The 25,293-nt window shown below is 31.4% G+C and overlaps 2 protein-coding genes across 2 annotated transcripts in view; both read left to right on the forward strand.

Moving 5' to 3' along the window:
* Positions 1 to 395, forward strand: part of LOC119769113 — a 46,272-nt gene extending 45,877 nt beyond the window's left edge. The window contains exon 6 of the mRNA XM_038261014.1: positions 13 to 395. Within this exon, the coding sequence (XP_038116942.1) occupies positions 13 to 93 (81 nt within the window). The 3' untranslated portion in view covers positions 94 to 395. The remainder of the gene's footprint in view (positions 1 to 12) is intronic.
* Positions 388 to 25,275, forward strand: LOC119769114. Its single transcript, XM_038261015.1, has 4 exons — positions 388 to 401; positions 3,573 to 3,833; positions 25,115 to 25,162; positions 25,198 to 25,275. The coding sequence occupies exons 2-4, from the start codon at positions 3,582 to 3,584 to the stop codon at positions 25,273 to 25,275; spliced, it is 378 nt and encodes a 125-aa protein (XP_038116943.1). The 5' UTR covers positions 388 to 401; positions 3,573 to 3,581.
* The last annotated feature ends 18 nt before the right edge of the window (positions 25,276 to 25,293 follow it).

Here is a 25,293-nt window from a genome sequence, read left to right on the forward strand (position 1 = left end):
CTTTTTTTCCAGTTCCAGACCAGCAGGAAGCCGACGTTGAACGCACGGGAACCGACTGTGCCCGCCCACAATCATCCGGGTCGACGCGCCTGACAGAACAACAATCTGCGAGCTGGTTCGTGGAGGCTGCACGTGAGGGAACGCGCCGGAGAGGTCAACAACAACCTGCTTGTGCGAGGCTGAACGCGCACACCACCATCTTGTTACATCGCCGGAGTCAAACACCCGGTCGAGCGTTGCATCGGCGAGGCAGAAGCACCCGTACTCAGCCAGGAAATTGAACTCGTCCCTATTCAGCCTACAACCAACTTGCTCACCGTTCACCGTTCTAATCTTCCCAGCTGTCGTAATTCGACTGGTTTGAAGAACTTGGACTCCTGGCGCAAAGGGCAACGTTAGCGGTAAGTACGTAAAGTTTGTTTTATGTAACGACCTAGCAGTTTTCTCAGATTTCGGTCATTCGTTTTTTTTTGTAGTTTTTAATCCGACTGAAACTTTTTTGGTGCTTTCGGTATGCCCAAAGAAGCCATTTGCATTATTAGTTTGTCCATATAATTTTCCATACACATTTGGCAGCTGCCCATACAAAAATGTATGGAAATTCAAAAATCTTTATCTTTTGAAGGAAACAAAAATTTTTATTTTTATTTTTTTGAAATATTGGTCGCAAAAATTATTCAACTTCGTTTTTCGATGTAAAATCAAATTTGCAATCACAAAGTACTTTAGTGAAATTTTGATAAAGTGCACCGTTTTCAAGTTAAAGCCATTTTTAGGTAACTTTTTTAAAAGTAGTCGCAGTTTTTTTTAAATTAGTGCACATGTTTGCCCACTTTTGAAAAAAAAAATTGAAAGCTGATATTTTGCTTTTTTTTATTAATTCGATTGATTTCTAAGTCACCCCAAAAAAAAAACAACATTTTCTAACGTCGATATCTCAGCAACTGATGGTTCGATAAACAATTTAAAAAAATGAAACATTCGTGACATTTTTCGATCTTTTCGAAAACAATATTTTCAAAACAATTAAATCAAGACTTACATTTCAAAAGGGCGTAATATTGATATATATATATATTTGCATGGCAATATCTCAGCAACTAAGGGTCTTATCAACAAAGTTCAAGAAAGCAAAATATGAAAATTTTGTCAGCTATTCAAAAATATGTGCACTAATATAAAAAAAATTAAAAACTGCGACTATTTTCAAAAAAAGTTACCTAAAAATGGCTATAACTTGAAAGTAGTGCACTTTATCAAAATTTCACTTAAGTACTTTTTGATTGCAAATTTGATTTTACATCGAAATATGAAGTTGAAAAATTTTTGCGACCAATATTTCGGTTTGTTGGAAAAAAAATCAGTATTGATGAAAAAATTAATTACTCGGTTAAAGATTTTTTGCACAACCTGGAAATTTCTGAAAAGTTGGCATTTGATGTCCTCTAAAACATATCAAAAAATTAAAAAAAGTGTTTTTTGCAAATCAAGTTTTAGTGACAAAAAGTTAAATAAAAAATCACAATTTTTTTTTACCGTGTAATATTTATTTTTCAGTGTATTCCTTATCCATACCAACAACTTTGCCGAAAACACGAAATCGATCAAAAAATTCCTTCAAAAGATACAGATTTTTGAATTTTCATACATCATTTTTGTATGGACAGCTGCCAAATTTGTATGGAAAATTTTATGGCCAAACTAATGATGTAAAATGGCTTCTTTGGGCATTCCGAAAGCACCAAAAAATTTCAGTCGGATTAAAAAATACAAAAAATCAAAATTCTTTCGCCGAGCTTCCGTGGCCGTGAGGTTACGGGTTTCGCCTTGTAGGTGATGGGTTCGATTCCTGTCTGGCTCGGCAAAGTCAGATCCCTTAAAAGATTAAATGTGCTCACTGGGAATACTGACTGGTAGGGGATGGGTTTCGACCAGCGGCGTGCTGGGTTTTCCAATCCAGTGGTCGTGAGTTCGATTCTCGTACCGGGATGATGAAGTTTAAAAAAAAAAGACCGATTTAGTAGAGAATTGCTTTGATGTATTAATAACGTTTACAATAAAAAATCGACATTTGGGAAACCCTTCGACAGTCGGCCAATGTTGAGCCAAATCGGTTAAGGTTTAGAGGTCGCTATTGATCGTTTTATTTTTATTTTTGGAGATTTGTTAAATTAAAAAGTGTTTTGTTATATAATCCCTATATACCCTTTAAACTTTACTCCATCACACAATTTAGGGCGAGACCTTCTGCTAAATTCCTGAATTGATGCTTTGTTGGGAATTTTACCATACAAACTTCAATGATCAATAGGGGAATGGGGGCTGAATTGTCCACCTAAAATGCACCAAAAACCATAGGCTTACACATTTAGGTATTCATTGGATGATTGGTTGATGAAAATATAACTTTAACTATTTTGGATGCACTTTTAAAAAATGTGTTTTTGACTACTTTTCCAAGGTGTTAGAAAGGCCACTTTAAAAGCCATTTCGTCTAATTCAGCGTTGAAGAGTAATACGAAATGACTTAAGGGATCCTTTCAACATAGTTTCCATGAAGTATGATACTTTTATAAAATAGTCACTTAACAAAACAAATATTTTTGAAAATAGTGTTGAAATAAGACACTAAAGAAAATATTTCCTTGTTCCTGAGAGGAACACCCGTGAAGAGTATCGGGGCCGGCATTTACAAAGCGGATTCAGGGACAGTTTATTTATCAACTTAATGTTAACATGTTAAGGTTAATGTTAACATTCCATATGTTGTCTTCCTAAGGGCCAGACAATGCCCAAAGACCTCGGAATTGAACCGCCAGGATCTATGGCATTCTGAAAAAAGTCATTGGAAGCAGCGCAAGGACTGTCAACACCAAACACCGCATAATATATCAAGTCTGATACAAATTATACTTTCTCATAATTTCGCTGCCGGCCAGCGGGTATTGGACCACACACACACATACAAAATCGGCACGTTTATTTATTTTTGCCGAATGAATCGAGCCAGGGGGTATCTCTTGAGATTTTCCAAAATTATCCATTTTTCTTGTCATCCTAGTGTTCGTACGTCTTTAAGAGTATTTAAAATCAGGTGATTTCGACTCCGACTTTGACTTTGAATGGCTTTCAACAATTCGGAGACAACTTGACTCAAACTAGGGGAAATTCTCGTATCTTTGGCAGGTTAAGCACTCGCTCCTAACTCCATCCAATTTGCTGATTTTCACTATTTAAACAACTAATTTTGCAAAACTTTTGATAGAAACTTGCTTGCTCACTTCTTATTGAGCTATTTATCACTCGATTTCTGCTGAAATCGCTTTTAATGAGCTTTAATTGAATGTCAAAGTTCTGACCTGCCAACATTAGAGGCACGCTGGAATTAGATGCTGTTCCCCTACGAATTACGAATTCTCGAAAAGTACCCTAGGGGTCGTTCAGAGAGACTCTCTTTATACCGATTTGAATGTTTGCCTTATTTTTATTAGAAATTTTTTTGAAAAAAGTTTTCATTGAAATTTTTGAAAATTTCTAACAAAAAAATCAATTAATATCACATTCTATTGCAGTACGTAAAAATGGCTGATGACGCAGCGAAGGCATTTCTTTCCCAGCATAAATTGGGTCATTTAATAGAAATTTTCGAGGCTGCCGGAGCAACTAAAGCAGAGTTCAACTATCTCCGACAAAATTTGGTGGAGCTCATGGCCCTCGTGCCCCAGTTGACTGACCGCAGAAAATTTGCCGAAGCGTTTGACGCAGAACAGGCGTCCTCTTCATCAGCTCAACCAGTCGCCGCTACAAACTCGAAAGCTGTGTCGATACGAGCGGTAAGAATATAATATATTTATTAATGGAGCACCCGCCGTCGAGAAGTTTTTGCTTTTTCCTACAATGTGTTTCTTATGGAGCGAACTGTCAAAAACTGCTCGACGGCGGGTACTCCATTAGTAAAGGAAAAAGCAAGAAGAATTTAAAAGTTCTCTCTTCACAAGTATTTTTTATACATATTTGAATTGAATCCTTTAAGGGCTAAGAGAACCAGCTGGGAGTTTTTTCAGTAAAATTGAAATATCTCGAAAACGATACATTTTCTCAACAAACCCACCCGACATTTTGTAGCCAACATTCTTACGCACCTACTGGTTAAATATGAGCTTGATTGGTTAAGTCTAGCCTGAGTGGTTATCTTTTTAGTAAAAGGTACTAAAACACGTTGAAAAATGCCTTATTTCCCTCCCAACTTTTTTAAAAAATGAAAGCCTTTATGGAAAATCTAAGCTCGACAGTTTGTAGTCGAGACAATTACCTGCAATTTGATATATATAAAGCCATACTTTAGTTGTAAAATAATTGAGTGGTTATCTTTTTCCCAAAAAATATCTGAAACATAAACAAACTCGCGCAGATTTCTACTCTCTCATTTTGTTTCAAGCTCGCGTGCTGACAGTTCGTTTGCAGTGGTGCCAGAATATTTTCTTTATATTTTTTAAAGACTTTTTAAATCATTATATTTTTTTTAATGATTTTAGAAATTTCAGGTAGGTTTTTTTCTGAAGCTACAGTTAGTTGGTGGTTGATCTTCGGTCTGTTGAGAAGTTCTAGGACATCTACCAACTCTATGGAGTTCAGAGATGAAGGTCAACCTGACCAATGGTTGCTTATATCAATGACTATGAAGTTGGAACATCTTCAGGTAGCTTCAGTGAGTTACACTGGGTAGATCTATGGTCTGTTGAATTGCTCTAGGATATCTACCAACTCTACGGAGTTCAGAGTTGAAGGTCAACCTGATCAATTGTTGCTTATATCAATAACTATGAAGTTGGAACATCTTCAGGTAGCTTCAGTGAGTTACACTGGGTAGATCTATGATCTGTTGAGAAGTTCTAGGACATCTACCAACTCTATGTAGTTCAGAGATGAAGGTCAATCTGATCAATAGTTACTTTGATCAATGACTATGATGTTGGAAAAATCTTCAGGTAGCTTCATTAAACTACAGTGGGTAGATCTATGGTCTGTTGAGAAGTTCTAGGACATCTACCAACTCTATGGAGTTCACAGATGAAGGTCAACCTGATCAATGGTTGCTTATATCAATGACTATGAAGTTGGAACATCTTCAGGTAGCTTCAGTGAGTTACACTGGGTAGATCTATGATCTGTTGAGAAGTGCTAGGACATCTACCAACTCTATGGAGTTCACAGATGAAGGTCAACCTGATCAATGGCTGCTTATATCAATGACTATGAAGTTGGAACATCTTCAGGTAGCTTCAGTGAGTTACACTGGGTAGATCTATGGTCTGTTGAATAGCTCTAGGATATTTACCAACTCTACGGAGTTCAGAGATGAAGGTCAACCTGATCAATAGTTGCTTATTTCAATAACTATGAAGTTGGAACATCTTTAGGTAGCTTCAGTGAGTTACACTGGGTAGATCTATGGTTTGTTGAATAGCTCTAGGACATCTACCAACTCTGTGGAGTTCAGAGATGAAGGTCAACCTGATCAATGGCTGCTTATATAAATGACTATGAAGTTGGAACATCTTCAGGTAGCTTCAGTGAGTTACACTGGGTAGTTCTATGGTCTGTTGAGAAGTTCTAGGACATCTACCAACTCTATGGAGTTCACAGATGAAGGTCAACCTGATCAATGGTTGCTTATATCAATAACTGTGAAGTTGGAACATCTTCAGGTAGCTTCAGTGAGTTACACTGGGTAGATCTATGGTCTGTTGAATAGCAGTAGGATATCTACCAACTCTACGGAGTTCACAGATGAAGGTCAACCTGATCAATGGCTGCTTATATCAATGACTATGAAGTTGGCACATCTTCAGGTAGCTTCATTGAGTTACACTGGGTAGATCTATGATCTGTTGAGAAGTTCTAGGACATCTACCAACTCTGTGGAGTTCAGCGATGAAGGTCAACCTGATCAATGGTTGCTTATATCAATAATTGTGAATTTGGAATATCTTCAGGTAGCTTCAGTGAGTTACACTGAGTAGATCTATGAACTGTTGATAAGTTCTAGGACATCTACCAACTCTATGGAGTTCAGAGATGAAGGTCAACCTGATCAATAGCTGCTTTGATCAATGACTATGAAGTTGGAAAATCTACAGGTAGCTTCAGTAAATTACAGTGGGTAGATCTATGGTCTGTTGAGAAGTTCTAGGACATCTACCAACTCTATGGAGTTCACAGATGAAGGTCAACCTGATCAATGGTTGCTATTATCAATAACTGTGAAGTTGGAACATCTTCAGGTAGCTTCATTGAGTTACACTGGGTAGATCTATGATCTGTTGAGAAGTTCTAGGACATCTACCAACTCTATGGAGTCCAGCGATGAAGGTCAACCTGTTCAATGGTTGCTTATATCAAAAACTGTGAAGTTGGAACATTTTCAGGTAGCTTCAGTGAGTTACACTGGGTAGATCTATGGCCTGTTGAATAGCTATAGGACATCTACCAACTCTATGGAGTTCAGAGATGAAGGTCAACCTGATCTATAGTTGCTTTGATCAATGACTATGAAGTTGGAAATCTACAGGTAGCTTCAGTAAATTACAGTGGGTAGATCTATGGTCTGTTGAGAAGTTCTAGGACATCTACCAACTCTATGGAGTTCACAGATGAAGGTCAACCTGATCAATGGTTGCTATTATCAATAACTATGAAGTTGGAACATCTTCAGGTAGCTTCATTGAGTTACACTGGGTAGATCTATGATCTGTTGAGAAGTTCTAGGACATCTACCAACTCTATGGAGTTCAGCGATGAAGGTCAACCTGTTCAATGGTTGCTCATATCAAAAACTGTGAAGTTGGAACATCTTCAGGTAGCTTCAGTGAGTTACACTGAGTACATCTATGGTCTGTTGAGAAGTTCTAGGACATCTACCAACTCTATGGAGTTCAGAGATGAAGGTCAACCTGATCAATAACTGTGAAGTTGGAACATCTTCAGGTAGCTTCAGTGAGTAGATCTATGGTCTGTTGAGAAGTTCTAGGACATCTACCAACTTTATATAGTTCAGAAATGAAGGTCAACCTGATCAATGGTTGCTTATATCAATAACTGTGAAGTTGGAACATCTTCAGGTAACTTCAGTGAGTTACACTGAGTACATCTATGGTCTGTTGAGAAGTTCTAGGATATCTACCAACTCTACGGAGTTCAGAGTTGAAGGTCAACCTGATCAATAGTTGCTTATATCAATAACTGTGAAGTTTAAACATCTTCAGGTAGCTTCAGAGAGTAGATCTATGGTCTGTTGAGAAGTTCTAGCACATCTACCAACTCTATGGAGTTCACAGATGAAGGTCAACCTGATCAATGGTTGCTTATATCAATAACTGTGAAGTTGGAACATCTTCAGGTAGCTTCAGTGCGTTACACTGGGTAGATCTATGATCTGTTGAGAAGTTCTAGGACATCTACCAACTCTACGGAGTTCAGAGATGAAGACCTTATCAATGGCTGCTTATATCAATGGTCAATATCTATGATCTATGGTCTGTTGAATAGCTCTAGGACATCTACCAACTCAATGGAGTTCTGAGATGACATTCTTTACAAAATCGACCGACATTATAAAATTTTGATTTCATATTTTTGTATTTTATAAATATTACTAGGAAACTCAGAGAATGAGAATGAGAAATTTATGAGAAATTGTTGAAATTTAAGAATATTTAAAGTTTGAAATATTTATGAAATTCGAATCATTTAGTAAAATTGGATAAATTAAAATTAGGCAGAAGCAATTATTTTTTGAAATTTATGTCTTTCGACTCTGAACAAAGTCGAGAGGGGGGGGGGGGCAAATTTTTTGCATTTGAATGAAAAAGTGTTTTAAAATGCATTAAACACCTGTCAAGTTATTTTGCAATCATAAGTTCCCAAAATATCTAAGCATTGACGAAAATTTTATTCTTGAAAGAAAAAAAAGTTTTTGCGGTGCTGAACATTGTTATTTCATAAAAGTTCAACATATTTTTATACGAGCTCAAACAAGCTAAATATGATAATCAATGCAGAAAGGGCATTTCAGATTGTTTTGTATTGATTAGAGCACTATTTTCATAAAAAAATCAGTTTTATGAAAAAAAAATTATTTGCTTATATATTGAAGAAATTGAAAGAATCAAGAAATTTAAATAATTTAATGAAATTTAAGGACATTTCAAGGAATTGACGAAATTTGAGAAAATTAAATATATCATAAAATACAAATAATTCATAAAACTCATGATATTAAAAAAACTAACCTAAAAAATTCAAGAAATTTTAGCAATAAAAAAGGTAATTCAAGCGTACATTATAAAGAGGAATTATGTTTGTTTTTTTAGTTCTAAAATTTCTAATAATTAAAAAAATAAATAAAAAATTTAAATGATACATTTTAAAACAAATTTAGATATTCAGGAAATTCAGGAAATTTCAACATAAAGTAATTAAATAAAATGAATAAAAAATAGACTTTCAATGAAATCCAATAAAATTAGAAAGCTACAAAGTAAAATTTGAAAAATGCAAGAAACAAAAAAAATAAATTATGAAATTTAAGTTTAAGAAGTTTGAAGAAATCAAGAAATAAAAAATTATATATTTAATTCTAAAAACTCAAGAATTTCTAGAAAATTCAAAATTCTAGATAAAAAATTAAGAAATTTAGGCCGTTTCAAATATTTTTCAAAGTTTATGTCGCCCCCCCCTCCCCCCTTCAAAATTTCTCTGAAAAATTAGGGTGCAAAAAATATTTTTCCAATAAACTTCAAAATTTCCATGAAAATAGAAGTCTAATCAACTGAAAACAATCTAAAATGCATTTTTCTGCATTGATAATCAAATTCAGCATAATTGGGCTTGTTTAAAAATGTTTTGAATTTTTATGAAATTTTAATGAACAGCACCGCAAAATATTTATTTTTCGCAAAAAAATAAAATTTTCGTCAATACTTAGATATTTTGGAAACTAATGATGGCAAAACAACTGGACAGGTGTATAATGCATTTTAAAACAGTTTTTTCGTCAAAATGTTGAAACCATGGCTCGTAATTTAAATTTTTATACTTTATTATTTTTTTGCCTCCCCTTCCCCTCGACTTTGGTCAGAGTCGAGGAACATAAACTTCACAAAATATTTGCAACGGCCTTAAATAATTCAACAAAATTTCGAATCGAATAATTGTGAGGGGCCAAAAAGTACCAAGAGTCGGCGCACCTGCTCAGTTATTTCTTCACTTAGAAAAAATGTTTTGTAGAATCAGCCTGTACGAGGTTTGCTTCAACAAATTTTTTGTTGAATATAATCAACAAAAATTTTGCGTTGAAACAAACCTAGATTTTCTCAAGTCCAAAAAAGTCCTTCAGTGTTTTGAAGAAAAAAAAATGCTTTGACGTTTAGCGTTGATTCAACAAAAATAATGACTTTTGAATCAACAAAATGTTTCCTTACATAGATCTAGGATTTTTTCTCAAAATTTATTTTCCTTAAAAGAGCACTCAGCTAGAAAAATCTAAACGTAGAAATATATACCCTCCCTGCAAAGGCTTATAAATTGATCTCAGTTGAAAGGTTCTCCAAATCTCTGAATTACAAATGTAACATCCTTGAACAAAACTGCTAAATTCTAATAAAAACACTAATTGAATTTAATTGAAAATGTTGCCTTATTTTTCTGCGTGTTTGATAAGTTGTTCGAAATATATCTTTGATCTCTAATCCAGCCCACAATAATAAATAATTGAAAAATATTTTTCTACCTCATTGAGTAACTATATAAAAAAATCAAATTCTTCAGACTATTTGGGAAACATGTTGCAATCATTTTAATAAATATTTTCCAACCAAAAACTGTGGAGGCCATCATGATAAAAATGTAGTACTTGAACAATGTTTGATTTTTTTCAGTATTTACGTATTTTTGTAACAATTTATAGTACTCGAAAAGCGCGATAAAAAAATGAATTCTAGAACAATGCTTTGTAATTAGTTATAGTACTTGAATACAAAACTCTTCAGTTTATTTTCAGTAATACGTATCTAATACTTGATGAAACATTTTGCAACTAAACATTGTGGGGATCGTTACGATAAAAATCTAATTCTGGATCAGTGTATTATTTTTGTTGTATCTTATGTATTTTTGTAGTATTTGATTGTTTAAAAAAATATGTTTCTAATACTTCGATGCCTCTGTGTTCTCTTATGCTAACAAGATTGGAAAACCTGCAAGCTTGGAACAAGTGAGCACAGAGATATCGACATATTGAAACATTTTGCAATCAAAAACTTTGGCGGTCATTGCTATAAAAATCAAGTTCTCAAACAATGTACGATTTTCACTGTATTTACGTATTTTTGTAAAATTTTGCCGGGACCGTGGTGTAGAGGCAAGCGTGGTTGCCTCTCACTCAGTCAGCCTGGGTTTGATCCCAGAAGGTCCCGGTGGCATTTTTCGAGACGAGATTTGTCTGATCACGCCTTCCATCGATTGGGGAATTAAATGTTGGCCCCGGTCTATCCTGGAGTTTAGGTCGTTAGCTCAATCCAGGTGTAGGAGTCGTCTCCCTGGGTCCTGTCTCGGTGGAGTCGCTGGTAGGTAGTTGGACTTACAATCCAAAGGTCGTCAGTTGGAATTCCGGGGTGGATGAAGGTAAGGTGTAAACAGAGGTTTGCAATTGTCTCAACAATCAAGCCTTCGGACACCTAGTTTCGAGTAGGAATCTCGCAATCAAGAACGCCAAGGCAATGCTGTAGCAGTGACCCCCTTGACTGATTTGCAAGAACTTCATTCCCCCACCCTCCTTTATTTTTAAGTTATTGGTATCAATGCAGAAATATAATTACATTTTTTTAGGTTTGCAAATAGATTACAATTTTCATAACAAATTAAATTGTAAAATATGCAATAAACTGTAGTAGGATTTGAAAACTTTTTTTTTATTAAAAAAAAATTACTGACATTTTGACAGTTTCGCAGGTTTGAATTTGATTGATTGGTTGTTTATTTGATCATTTTTTCTTCTTTTCGTTTAAATTACAATAAATAAATTCAATTGTAAAATATGTACAAATATAAAAAAAATATCTGTGGCAGAAGACAAATTACTCTAAAAAAGTAAAGAACTCAAATAATATTTGATTTTTTTTTTCAATTTCCAATAATTTTTCAAAAAATTGTTCTTATTAAAAAGTGTACAAAAATCTCGTAGAAACCAACAAAAAAACAGTCACAAAAAAATTACAAAAAATTTACAAAGTTTAAAATAAAAATGCCTGAGAAATATTTAAAAAATCATCATCAAAGCATGTCAAAATTATCAGAAATTGAAACTTTAATAATTATCTTTTTAGAAAAAATATATGTTGTTATTACTAATCAAAGAAACTGAAAGTTGCAAAGAATGTGTCAGATAAAGGCATTGAATTTCTATTGAACCTTCATTCCCCCCCAGGGGGGAATTCCTCATTGGTTGAGAAACACTGCTGTAGAGCGAACAATTTATTTATTTTTGTAAAACTTTGTAGTAGGTGCTTGAATACAAAACTCTTCAGATTATTTTAGAAATATGTTTCAAACACATCCTAGGATTATTTTAGAAATATGTCGCACACACCGCACATCCTAGTAAAGTCAGCTCATTATTGTATTACTTTGCCTTATTTTCATTTTGAATTCGATCTGAAATCAGTTTGCGTCCATAACCAGGGGGCTTTGGAATTATGAGCTTTTGGTGTGGGGAATTCTGGTATAAAAAAATATTTGAAGAAACATGCTCGAATCAAAACTGTGGAAATCATCGCGATAAAAATTGAGTTCTAGAACAATCTTTTGTAGTAAGTTATAGTACTTGAAAACAAAATTCTCCAGTTTTTACAGAAATATGTATCTAATACTCGATGAAACATTTTGCAACTAGAAACTGTGGGGGTCGTTTCGATGAAAGGCGGATTCTGGTACAATAATGGTATTTTACTGTATTTTACGTATTTTTGTAATATTTTTAGTACTTTAAAACAAAACGCTTCAAATTGCTTTTGAAATATGTTTCAACACTCGATGAAACATTTTGCAACCCAAAACTGTGGGGTTCATGTCGATAAAATTCGAGTTCAAGATAAATTTTGATGTTTAACTGGTTTTACGTATTTTTGTTATATTTTGTTGTACTTGATTACAACACTCTTATGATTATTTTAGGAATATGTATCTAACACTTGAGGAAACATTTTGCAACTAGAAATTGTGGGGGTAGTCACGATAGCAGTTGAATTCTTGAACAATTTTGGAATTTTACTGTATTTTACGCAGTTGAATTCTTGAACAATTTTGGAATTTTACTGTATTTTACGTATTTTTGTAATATTTTGTAGTATTTGAAAATAAAACTCTTCAGATTGCTTTTGGCATATGTTTCCAACACTTGATGAAACAATGTTCAACCAAAAACTTTGGGGTCATTGCTATAAAAATCAGATTCTCGAACAATGTACGTTTTTTACTGTATTTACGTATTTTTGTAAAATTTTGTAGTACTTGAGTACAAAACTCTTCAGATTATTTAAGAAATATGTATCTAATACTTGATGAAACATTTTGCAACTAGAAACTGTGGGGGTAATACGATAACAGTTGAATTCTAGATCAATGTTTGAATTTTGCTGTATTTTACGAATTTTTGTAATATTTTGTAGTGTTTGAATACAAAACTCTTCAAATTGCTTTTGAAATATGTTTCCAACGCTTGATGAAACATTATGCAACTAAAAACATCGGGGGTCATTGCTATAAAAATCAAGTTCTCGAACAATGTGCGATTTTTTGAAGAATTTACATATTTTTGTAATAATTTATAGTACTGGAATACAAAAATCTTCACAATGTTCTTGAAATAATAATTGAAGATTTTTACATCAGAAGTAATATAGAATCAACGGCATAATTATTGGTATCACGTTCATGCGACGCAAAAGTATGCCTATCGCCTTGCTGGCAGCACGGTGCACACGGCGAGAGAGAATAGAGAGAGAAAGCAACGCACGGGGAGAGCGAAATCTAGTAAGCGCAAAACGACAAAAATCGGAGCTCGGTCTTTCTCTTAGCCCTTAAGGACTTCAAAAAATCGTACATTGTTCGAGAACTTGATTTTAATAGCAATGACCCCCAAAGTTTTTGCTTGCATAATGTTTCATCAAGCGTTAGAGCAATCTGAAGAGTTTTGTATTCAAATACTACAAAATATTACAAAAATACGTAAAATTCAATAAAATTCAAACATTGTTCTAGAATTCAACTGTTATCGTGACGGCCCCCACAGTTTCTAATGGCAAAATGATTCCTCAAGTATTAGATACATATTTCTGAAATAATCTGAAGAGTTTTGTATTCAAGTACAACAACATTTTACAAAAATACGTAAATACAGTAAAAAACGTACATTGTTCAAGAACCTGATTTTTATAGCAATGATTCCCAATGTTTTTGTTTGCATAATGTTTCATCAAGCGTTGGAATCATATTTCTAAAGCAATCTGAAGAGTTTTGTATTCAAGTACTACAAAATATTACAAAGATACGTAAAATACAGTAAAATTCAAACATTGTTCTAGAATTCAACTCTTATCGTGACGGCCCCACAGTTTCTAGTGGAAATATGTTTCCTCAAGTATTAGATACATATTTCTGAAATAATCTGAAGAGTTTTGTATTCAAGTACTACCAAATTGTACAAAAATACGTAAATACAGTTAAAAAATGTACATTGTTCGAGAACCTGATTTTTATAGTAATGACCCCCAATGTTTTTGTATGAAAAATATTTTCTCAAGTGTAAGAAACATATTTGTAAAATAATCTGAAGAGTTTTGTATTCAAGTACTACAAAATTTTACAAAAATAAATAAATTGTTCGCTCCTCACATTGTCTTGGCGTTCTCGATTGCGAGATCCCTACTCGAAACTAGGTGTCTAAAGGCTTGGTTGTTGAGGCAATTGCAAACCGCTTTTTACACCTTAGCTTCCATCCACCCTGGAATTTGAACTTACTACCTTTGTATTATGAGTTCAACAGCCTACCAGCGACTCCATCGAGACAGGACCCACGGAGACGAATTCTACACCTGGACTGAGCTAACGACCTTACCTCCAAGTTAGACCGGGGCCAACATTTACTTCCCCGTCCAACGGAAGGCGTGACCGGGATGTCATCTGGGATCGAACCCAGGCCAACTGGGTGAGAGGCAACCACGCTTATCCCTACACCACGGTCCCGGCAAAATTTTACAAAAATACGTAAATACAGTGAAAATCCTAAAGTACGTACTGTGTGTGTGATTGATTTTTATAGCAATGACCCCCAAAGTTTTTGGTTGCCTAATGTTTCATCAAGTGTTGGAAACATATTTCAAAAGCAATCTGTTTTGTATTCAAATACTACAAAACATAACAAAAATACGTAAAATATAATAAAAATTAAACATTGCTCTAGAATTCGACTGTTTACGTGACGACCCCCATAGCTTTTAGTTGCAAAATGTTTCATCAAGTATTAGATACATATTTCTAAAAAAACTGATGAGTTTTTTATTCAAGTACTATAAATTATTACAAAACAGTGTTATAGAACCCAATTTTTATCGCGATGATTTCCATATTTTTTATTCGAGCATGTTTCTTCAAATGTTTGCAACATATTTCTAAAATAATCTGAATAGTTTTGTAATCAATTACTACAAAATATTACAAAAATACGTAAATACAGTAAAAATCGTACATTGTTCGAAAACCTGATTTTTATGGCAATGACTATGTTTTTGGATTCAAAATGTTTCCTCAAGTGTTAGAAAAATATTCCTAAAATAAATTGAAGAGTGTTGTAATCAAGTTCAACAAAATATTACAAAAAAACGTAAAATAGAGTTAAAAATCAGAAATTGATCTAGAACTCGAATTTATCTTTATAAGCCCAAAAGTTTTTGATTCCAAAATGTTTCATCAAGTGTTGGGAACATATTTCTAAAAAAATCTAAAGAGTTTTGTACTGAATACTGAATACATAAAAATCCGAAATTGTTCTAGTACTAAATTTTTATTGCAATGATCTTTAATTGTAATATGTTTCTTCAAATGTGGGCATCATATTTTTTTAAAAAATCTGAAGATTTTTGTAATCAAGTACTACAAAATATTACAAAAAAATACAAAAATGTAATAATCTCCACATTTTTTTATTGGAGCTTATTTTTCAAATGTTTGCTACATATTTCTAAAATATTCTGAAAAGTTTTGTATTCAAGTACTACAAAATATTTAAAAAAAATACGTAAATACAGTGAAAATCGTACATTGTTCGAGAACCTGATTTTTAAAGCAATGACCACCAATGTTTTTGATTGCAAAATGTTTCAGCAAGTGTTGGAAACACATTTTCAAAGTAATCAAATAATAAAAAATATTACATAAAATACAACAAAAATCAAACATTGTTCTAGAATTCATCTTTTATGGTGACGACCCCCACAGTTTTTAGTTGCAAAATGTGTCAGCAAGTATTAGATACATATTTCTGAAAAAAAACTGTGAGTTTTGAATTCGAGTACTATAATTTATTACAAAACATTGTTCCAGAACTCAATTTTTATCGCAATATTCAAGAACTATAAATTGTTCCAAAAATACGAAAATACAGTAAAAGACCAAACATTGTTCAAGATCTCGATTTTTATCGTAATTAACTCCACAGTATTTGGTTGGAATATTTTTTTAAATGTTTGCAACGTGTTTCCCAAATAAAGATTTTTTTAAAATTATTTTCTATAAAGTTTAACTCACTGAGGTATAAACATATTTTTCAACTATTTATTATTGTGGGCTATATTAGAGATCAAAGATATATTTCGAACAACATATTAAGAAATAACAGATTTTTTTTCAAATTTCTCGATAATATCAGTGAAATATCGGGAAAATCTAAATAATGGCTGAAAATTTATAGTTGGCTTCCTTAAAGAGTTATTCTCTACGAAATCAGCCGATTTCGACCTTTTTTGTATTATTTTATTTGGCTCAAACTTTGTGGAGACCTTCGCTATGACCAAAGATGCTATTTTGTGACATTGGTTCTCCCATGCAAGACCCCATACAATTTTGGCAGCTGTCCGTACTAATATTAAAAAATCTGTATCTTTTGAGTGAATTTTCTGATCAATTTGGTGTCTTCGGCAAAGTTGTAGGTATTGTTGATAGTTGAGAAAAAAAAATTGATACACGGGAAATTTCGCAGATTTTTTTTCACAAAAATTAAATGTACCAAAATATGTATTATTTGATTTTCGAGAACTGATATGTTTTAGGAGACAAAAAACTGCATTTTTTGAGTCATAGAGAAGTATGGTTAAAAAAATTGCCGCCGAGTTATACATTTTTGGAAAATAGTGATTTTAAGAAAAATTCGAATTTTATACAAAAAATGACCTAATTCATTATATAAAATTGAATTCGCAATCAAAAAGTACATCATATTTTTTTATAAGGGCTCCGTTTTCAATATAGCCACCGAAAGTTTGATTTTAGCGAAATATTTGAAATTTCTCGATTTTTAAAAACAGTGATCATGAGTAACCACATCTGAAAATATTTGTTTTGAAAATTCTGAAAATTTCCTATTAAATTGTCTAAGAGACGTTGAATATGGGAACTCTGGTTGCTGTATGGACGCTGCCAAAATTCTATGGAGACTTGTATGGGTGAACCAATGACACAAAATAGCATCTTTGGTCACAAGGAAAGTCCCCACAAAGTTTGAGCCAAATCAAAAAATGAAAATAAAATCCATTTCCGGGTTTGGTAGAGAATTTCTCAAAATCGAAAGCATTTTGCATGAATTGTCCTTTCAAAAATGGTATGTATATATTTGAAAATCCGTATCTTGGAAAGGATGTCGTTGTTTGTTGGTTTATTTGAAGTAATTTTAACCTTCTTGGTCATTTTCTGCCTATCTCGGTAGGAATTGTTTAAATGATCTAAAGTCTCAAGCAAAGTTGTAAGTTATGAAAAAGAGAGAATAGTAAAATCGTAAAACTCAAAAATAAATACAAAACAAAACTTTCGACAATAAAATCGCTAATGCCAACTTTTGAACTTTTGAAAACTAAAGATTGCAAAACATATGGGCAGGCGTAGAATGCATTAGAATGTTTTAACCATGGCTTGTAATTTATTTTTTTCAATTTTTTTTATATGTTTGCCCCGACTTTCGCCAGAGTCGAGGGACATAAACTTCAAAACATATTTGCAACGGCCTAATAAGATACAAAATGCCTTTTAGATCAAATCCTCGCAATGTTCAGTCAATACAAAAAAAAAAATATGAAAATCACAACTTTATAATATCCGTCGATTTTGTAAAGAATTGCTCTAATACATAATCAAAATTATTGTACAACATAATAATACAACATTTACGAGTGTAAAACATTTTACTACGGTTCTAGGTTATTTTTTTTTTTCATTGCAGTGAGCCGCAAATTTTCGATACTTTTTCAGAACTATGACCTAAACCTTCTCAATAGAACACACATCTTCCCAATAAAACTTACTAAAGCTACCTGAAACATTCCACCTTCATACTCCTTGATAAAGGAAGCCATGGTTGACCTTCATCTCTGAATTCCGAAAAGTTAGCAGTTGTTCTAGAACTTTTCAACATACCATAGATCTACCCAGTGAAGCTCACTGAAGCTACCTGAAGATATTCCAACTTCATAGTCATTGATATAAGCAGCCATTGATCAGGTTGACCTTCATATCTGAACTCCGTAGAGTTGGTAGATGTCCTAGAGCTATTCAACAGACCATGGATCTACCCACTGTAACTCACTGAAGCTACCTGAAGATGTTCCATCTTCACAGTAATTGATATAAGTAACCATTGATCAGGTTGACCTTCATATCTGAACTCCGTAGAGTTGGTAGATGTCCTAGAGCTATTCAACAGACCATGGATCTACCCACTGTAACTCACTGAAGCTACCTGAAGATGTTCCAACTTCATAGTAATTGATATAAGTAGCCATTGATCAGGTTAACCTTCATATCTGAACTCCGTAGAGTTTGTTGATGTCCTAGAACTATTCAACAGACCATGGATCTACCCACTGTAACTCATTGAAGCTACCTGAAGGTGTTCAAACTTCATAGTTATTGATATAAGCAGCCATTGATCAGATTGACCTTCATATCTGAACTCCGTAGAGTTGGTAGATGTCCTAGAACTATTCAACAGACAATAAATCTACCCAGTGTAGGTCACTGAAGCTACCTGAAGGTGTTCCAACTTCATAGTTATTGATATAAGCAGCCATTGAGTAGGTTGACCTTCATCTCTGAACTCCGTAGAGTTGGTAGATGCCCTAGAGCTATTCAACAGACCATGGATCTACCCACTGTAACTCACTGAAGCTACCTGAAGATGTTCCATCTTCACCGTAATTGATATAAGTAGCCATTGATCAGGTTGACCTTCATATCTGAACTCCGTAGAGTTGGTAGATGTCCTAGACCTTCTCAATAGACCATAAATCTACCCAGTGTAGGTCACTGAAGCTACCTGAAGGTGTTCCAACTTCATAGTTATTGATATAATCAGCCATTGATCAGGTTGACCTTCATATCTGAACTCCGTAGAGTTGGTAGATGTCCTAGAACTATTCAACAGACCATGGATCTACCCACTGTAACTCACTGATGCTACCTGAAGATGTTCCATCTTCACAGTAATTGATATAAGTAACCATTGATCAGGTTGACCTTCATATCTTAACTCCGTACAGTTGGTAGATGTCCTAGAGCTATTCAACAGACCATGGATCTACCCACTGTAACTCACTGAAGCTACCTGAAGATGTTCCAACTTCATAGTAATTGATATAAGTAGCCATTGATCAGGTTGACCTTCATATCTGAACTCTGTAGAGTTGGTAGATGTCCTAGAACTATTCAACAGACCATGGATCTACCCACTGTAACTCACTGATGCTACCTGAAGATATTCCATCTTCACCGTAATTGATATAAGTAGCCATTGATCAGGTTGACCTTCATATCTGAACTCCGTAGAGTTGGTAGATGTCCTAGACCTTCTCAATAGACCATAAATCTACCCAGTGTAGGTCACTGAAGCTACCTGAAGGTGTTCCAACTTCATAGTTATTGATATAATCAGCCATTGATCAGGTTGACCTTCATATCTGAACTCCGTAGAGTTGGTAGATGTCCTAGAACTATTCAACAGACCATGGATCTACCCACTTTAACTCACTGAAGCTACCTGAAGATGTTCCAACTTCATAGTTATTGATATAAGCAGCCATTGATCAGGTTGACCTTCATATCTGAACTCTGTAGAGTTGGTAGATGTCCTAGAACTATTCAACAGACCATGGATCTACCCACTGTAACTCACTGAAGCTACCTGAAGGTGTTCCAACTTCATAGTAATTGATATAAGCAGCCATTGATCAGGTTGACCTTCATATCTGAACTCTGTAGAGTTGGTAGATGTCCTAGAGCTATTCAACCGACCATGGATCTACCCACTGTAACTCACTGAAGCTACCTGAAGATGTTCCAACTTCATAGTTATTGATATAAGCAGCCATTGATCAGGTTGACCTTCATATCTGAACTCTGTAGAGTTGGTAGATGTCTTAGAGCTATTCAACAGACCATGGATCTACCCACTGTAACTCACTGAAGCTACCTGAAGATGTTCTAACTTCATAGTAATTGATATAAGTAGCCATTGATCAGGTTGACCTTCATATCTGAACTCCGTAGAGTTGGTTGATGTCTTAGAACTATTCAACCGACCATGGATCTACCCACTGTAACTCACTGAAGCTACCTGAAGATGTTCCAACTTCATAGTTATTGATATAAGCAGCCATTGATCAGGTTGACCTTCATATCTGAACTCTGTAGAGTTGGTAGATGTCCTAGAGCTATTCAACAGACCATGGATCTACCCACTGTAACTCACTGAAGCTACCTGAAGATGTTCCAACTTCATAGTTATTGATATAAGCAGCTATTGATCAGGTTGACCTTCATATCTGAACTCTGTAGAGTTGGTAGATGTCCTAGAGCTATTCAACAGACCATGGATCTACCCACTGTAACTCACTGAAGCTACCTGTAGATGTTCCAACTTCATAGTAATTGATATAAGTAGCCATTGATCAGGTTGACCTTCATATCTGAACTCGGTAGAGTTGGTAGATGTCCTAGAACTTCTCAACAGACCGTAGACCACCAACTCACTGTAACCTCAGAAAAAAACCTATCTGATATTTCTAAGTTCATAAAAAAATTATTAAGTTTTAAAAAGTCTTTGAAAAATATAAAGAAAACATTCTGGCACCACTGCAAACGAACTGTCAGCACGCGAGCTCGAGACAAAATGAGAGAGTACAATTCTGCGCGAATTTGTTTATGTTTTCGATATTTTTTGGGAAAAAGATAACCACTCAATTATTTTACAACTAAAGTATGACTTTATATATATCAAATTGCAGGTAATTGTCTCGACTACAAACTGTCGAGCTTAGATTTTTCAAAAACGCTTTCATTTTTTTATAAAAATTGGGAAGAAAATTAGGCAATTTTCAAGGTGTTTTAGTACCTTTTACTAAAAAGATAACCACTCAGGCTAGTCTTAACCAATCAAGCTCATATTTAACCAGTAGGTGCGTAAGAATGTTGGCTACAAAATGTCGGTCGGTTTGTTGAAAAAATGTATCGTTTTCGAGATATTTCAATTTTACTGAAAAAACTCCCAGCTGGTTCTCTTAGCCCTTAAAGCTCTGGTTGATGTGCACCGTTAAGGCCATTTAGATTTTTTTCAGTTAAATATTAACTAAGTGCACAGTACTTTTGACAGGGCATACTTTAATATCTTTTCTTGATTGTCGTGGTGTTTATTGCTATCGTAATTTGTCAATAGTAAATCGTAAGTTGTCGATTAAGATCATTCGATCGTAATTTCTCAAAATTTCAAAATTATTTGTTTTTAAGTTTAAAAATTTCAAAATTTCAAAATTTCAATATTTCAAAATTTCAAAATTTCAAAATTTCAAAATTTCAAAATTTCAAATTTTTAAAATTTCAAAATTTCAAAAATTCAAAATTTCAAAATTTCATAATTTCGAAATTTCAAAATTTCAAAATTTCAAAATTTCAAAATTTCAAAATTTTAAAATTTCAAAATTTTAAAATTTCAAAATTTCAAAATTTCAAAATTTCAAAATTTCAAAATTTCAAAATTTCAAAATTTCAAAATTTCAAAATTTCAAAATTTCAAAATTTCAAAATTTCAAAATTTCAAAATTTCAAAATTTCAAAATTTCAAAATTTCAAAATTTCAAAATTTCAAAATTTCAAGATTTCAAAATTTCAAAATTTCAAAATTTCAAAATTTCAAAATTTCAAAATTTCTAAATTTCTAAATTTCTAAATTTCAAAATTTCAAATTTCAAAATTCAAAATTTCAAAATTTCAAAATTTCAAAATTTCAAAATTTCAAATTTCAAAATTTCAAAATTTCAAAATTTCAAAATTTCAAAATTTCAAAATTTCAAAATTTCAAAATTTCAAAATTTCAAAATTTCAAAATTTCAAAATTTCAAAATTTCAAAATTTCAATATTTCAAAATTTCAAAATTTCAAAATTTCAAGATTTCAAAATTTCAAAATTTCAAAATTTCAAAATTTCAAAATTTCAAAATTTCAAAATTTCAAAATTTCAAAATTTTAAAATTTCAAAATTTCAAAATTTCAAAATTTCAAAATTTCAAAATTTCAAAATTTCAAAATTTTAAAATTTTAAAATTTCAAAATTTCAAAATTTCAAAATTTCAAAATTTCAAAATTTCAAAATTTCAAAATTTCAAAATTTCAAAATTTCAAAATTTTAAAATTTCAAAGTTTTAAAATTTCAAAATTTCAAAATTTCAAAATTTCAAAATTTCAAAATTTCAAAATTTCAAAATTTCAAAATTTCAAAATTTCAAAATTTCAAAATTTCAAAATTTCAAAATTTCAAAATTTCAAAATTTCAAAATTTCAAAATTTCAAAATTTCAAAATTTCAAAATTTCAAAATTTCAAAATTTCAAAATTTCAAAATTTCAAAATTTCAAAATTTCAAGATTTCAAAATTTCAAAATTTCAATTTCAAATTTCAAAATTTTAAAATTTTAAAATTTCAAAATTTCAAAATTTCAAAATTTCAAAATTTCAAATTTCAAAATTTCAAAATTTCAAAATTTCAAAATTTCAAAATTTCAAAATTTCAAAATTTCAAAATTTCAAAATTTCAAAATTTCAAAATTTCAAAATTTCAAAATTTCAAAATTTCAAAATTTCAAAATTTCAAAATTTTAAAATTTCAAATTTCAAAATTTCAAAATTTCAAAATTTCAAAATTTCAAAATTTCAAAATTTCAAAATTTCAAAATTTCAAAATTTCAAAATTTCAAAATTTCAAAATTTCAAAATTTCAAAATTTCAAAATTTCAAAATTTCAAATTTCAATTTCAAAATTTCAAAATTTCAAAATTTCAAAATTTCAAAATTTCAAAATTTCAAAATTTCAAAATTTCAAAATTTCAAAATTTCAAAATTTCAGAACTTCAAAATTTCAAAATTTCAAAATTTCAAATTTCAAAATTTCAAAATTTCAAAATTTCAAAATTTCAAAATTTCAAAATTTCAAAATTTCAAAATTTCAAATTTCAAAATTTCAAAATTTCAAAATTTCAAAATTTCAAAATTTCAAAATTTCAAAATTTCAAAATTTCAAAATTTCAAAATTTCAAAATTTCAAAATTTCAAAATTTCAAAATTTCAAAATTTCAAAATTTCAAAATTTCAAAATTTTAAAATTTTATAATTTTATAATTTTAAATTTCAAAATTTCAAAATTTCAAAATTTCAAAACTTTAAAACATTAAAACTTTAAAACTTTAAAACTTTAAAACTTTAAAACTTTAAAATTTTAAAACTTTAAAACTTTAAAACTTTAAAACTTTAAAACTTTAAAACTTTAAGACTTTAAAACTTTAAAACTTTAAAACTTTAAAACTTTAAAACTTTAAAACTTTAAAACTTTAAAACTTTAAAACTTTAAAACTTTAAAACTTTAAAACTTTAAAACTTTAAAACTTTAAAACTTTAAAACTTTAAAACTTTAAAACTTTAAAACTTTAAAACTTTTAAACTTTAAAACTTTTAAACTTTTAAACTTTTAAACTTTTAAACTTTTAAACTTTTAAACTTTAAAACTTTTAAACTTTTAAACTTTTAAACTTTTAAACTTTTAAACTTTTAAACTTTTAAACTTTTAAACTTTTAAACTTTAAAACTTTAAAACTTTAAAACTTTAAAACTTTTAAACTTTTAAACTTTTAAACTTTTAAACTTTTAAACTTTTAAACTTTTAAACTTTTAAACTTTTAAACTTTTAAACTTTTAAACTTTTAAACTTTTAAACTTTTAAACTTTTAAACTTTAAAACTTTAAAACTTTAAACTTTTAAACTTTTAAACTTTTAAACTTTTAAACTTTTAAACTTTTAAACTTTTAAACTTTTAAACTTTTAAACTTTTAAACTTTTAAACTTTTAAACTTTTAAACTTTTAAACTTTTAAACTTTTAAACTTTTAAACTTTTAAACTTTTAAACTTTTAAACTTTTAAACTTTTAAACTTTTAAACTTTTAAACTTTTAAACTTTTAAACTTTTAAACTTTTAAACTTTTAAACTTTTAAACTTTTAAACTTTTAAACTTTTAAACTTTTAAACTTTTAAACTTTTAAACTTTTAAACTTTAACCCTCTACAACCTAACTTCGCCTTTAGACGGACTTTGATCTGAAAAATTGCCAAAAATCCATTTTTCAACCAATTTTCAATCTTTAAAATGCATTGGAAAGAAGAACTCTTGAAATTTTAGAAAACTTTAGGGTTGGAAGTTTTACTTGTTTTATGTGACTTTGCCAATGTTTTTAAAAATGACATTTTTTTAGGGGTCAACTTTGGCTGTGTTTTTTACTAACATTTCCTATATTTTAAGTAAAAATAAGTATGCAGTAATTTTTGTAGTGTCCCAGACGCATTTGTTTACAATATAAATGATAATGGTGCCTTTCTATAGCAGAAAAAGTGAAAAACAAGTAAAAAATTGAAAAAGTGACTGTAAAAACATGAAAAATTAGAAAGGCAAAATGTAATGATAGGAGGTGTTAGAATAGGTCAAATACTACCAAAAACAAACATAAACTAAACAAGATAAATGAAAATTAAAATACTAAAATTAAAACAAGAAAAACATAAAACAAGAGAAGTGAAGTTTTTCGTAGAACAAAATGACCTCCTGAACACGGGAAAAATAAAAATTTTCGAAAAAAAAATTTAGGCAGTAGAAGGTTAAAACTTTAAAACTTTGAATTCTAAATTTCTAAATTTTGAAGTTTGATAATTTTAAAATTTCTATGTTGCCTGTAAATATAAAGATATTTTTGAAATCAGTTTCAATTACAATCAAAACTTGTAACTTGTAACAATTTAAACAGTTCATTGTGTAAAATTGTCCGAAGAATCCGATTATGTATCCTTTTTCCGATTTGAACTCATTTTCATTGAGGAAAACATAACACTTTTAGATTATCTAAATGTTTTCCTTTATTAGTTAAATACCTTTCAAAACTTTTCAAATTTTGTTTAACTTCTTCTTGAGGTACTTTGAATACTTCTCTACCAAGATCAGTATGGTTTCATACCATTTCGTTTGTATTAATTCGTATTTTTCATAATACAAAAAAAAACACTGTTTTACGGTAATGACAATGAAAATCAGTAAAGAAAAGATATTAAAGATCTAGTTATCCTATACAAATATACGATTACAAGTGATTTTAATAATGCTTTGACCATTTGAATGAATAAATAATTGATTCAGTGCGAGTGGAACTTTTAGTGAACTCACGGTTTTGTTTAATGAATATTTAGTTATGATCACATTTCTTTCAGAACCTTGAGACCATTTGTCAAAGTTCGGATGAAGGAAAAAAGTTCTGGGTTATTAAAGACAAGCAATTCGATGAAAATGAAAGGAAACTGCTGGCTCGGGTTATTACCAAGTATTTCTTCGAGGCCGGCGGCGGGTCTATATCTATGCAAATGTTTTATGAAATGGTTAAAATCATTCA

Source organism: Culex quinquefasciatus, chromosome 3, assembly GCF_015732765.1.
Source record: "Culex quinquefasciatus strain JHB chromosome 3, VPISU_Cqui_1.0_pri_paternal, whole genome shotgun sequence".
Taxonomy (NCBI): Eukaryota; Metazoa; Arthropoda; class Insecta; order Diptera; family Culicidae; genus Culex; species Culex quinquefasciatus.

Bases quoted from the DNA above. Each gene is read 5' to 3' on its own strand.
- LOC119769114 (XM_038261015.1), top strand. From the start codon at position 3,582: ATGGCTGATGACGCAGCGAAGGCATTTCTTTCCCAGCATAAATTGGGT. The intron at 3,834-25,114 runs GTAAGAATATAA...CATTTCTTTCAG, and splicing joins AAGCTGTGTCGATACGAGCG to AACCTTGAGACCATTTGTCA. The intron at 25,163-25,197 runs GTTATTAAAGAC...TGAAAATGAAAG, and splicing joins ATGAAGGAAAAAAGTTCTGG to GAAACTGCTGGCTCGGGTTA.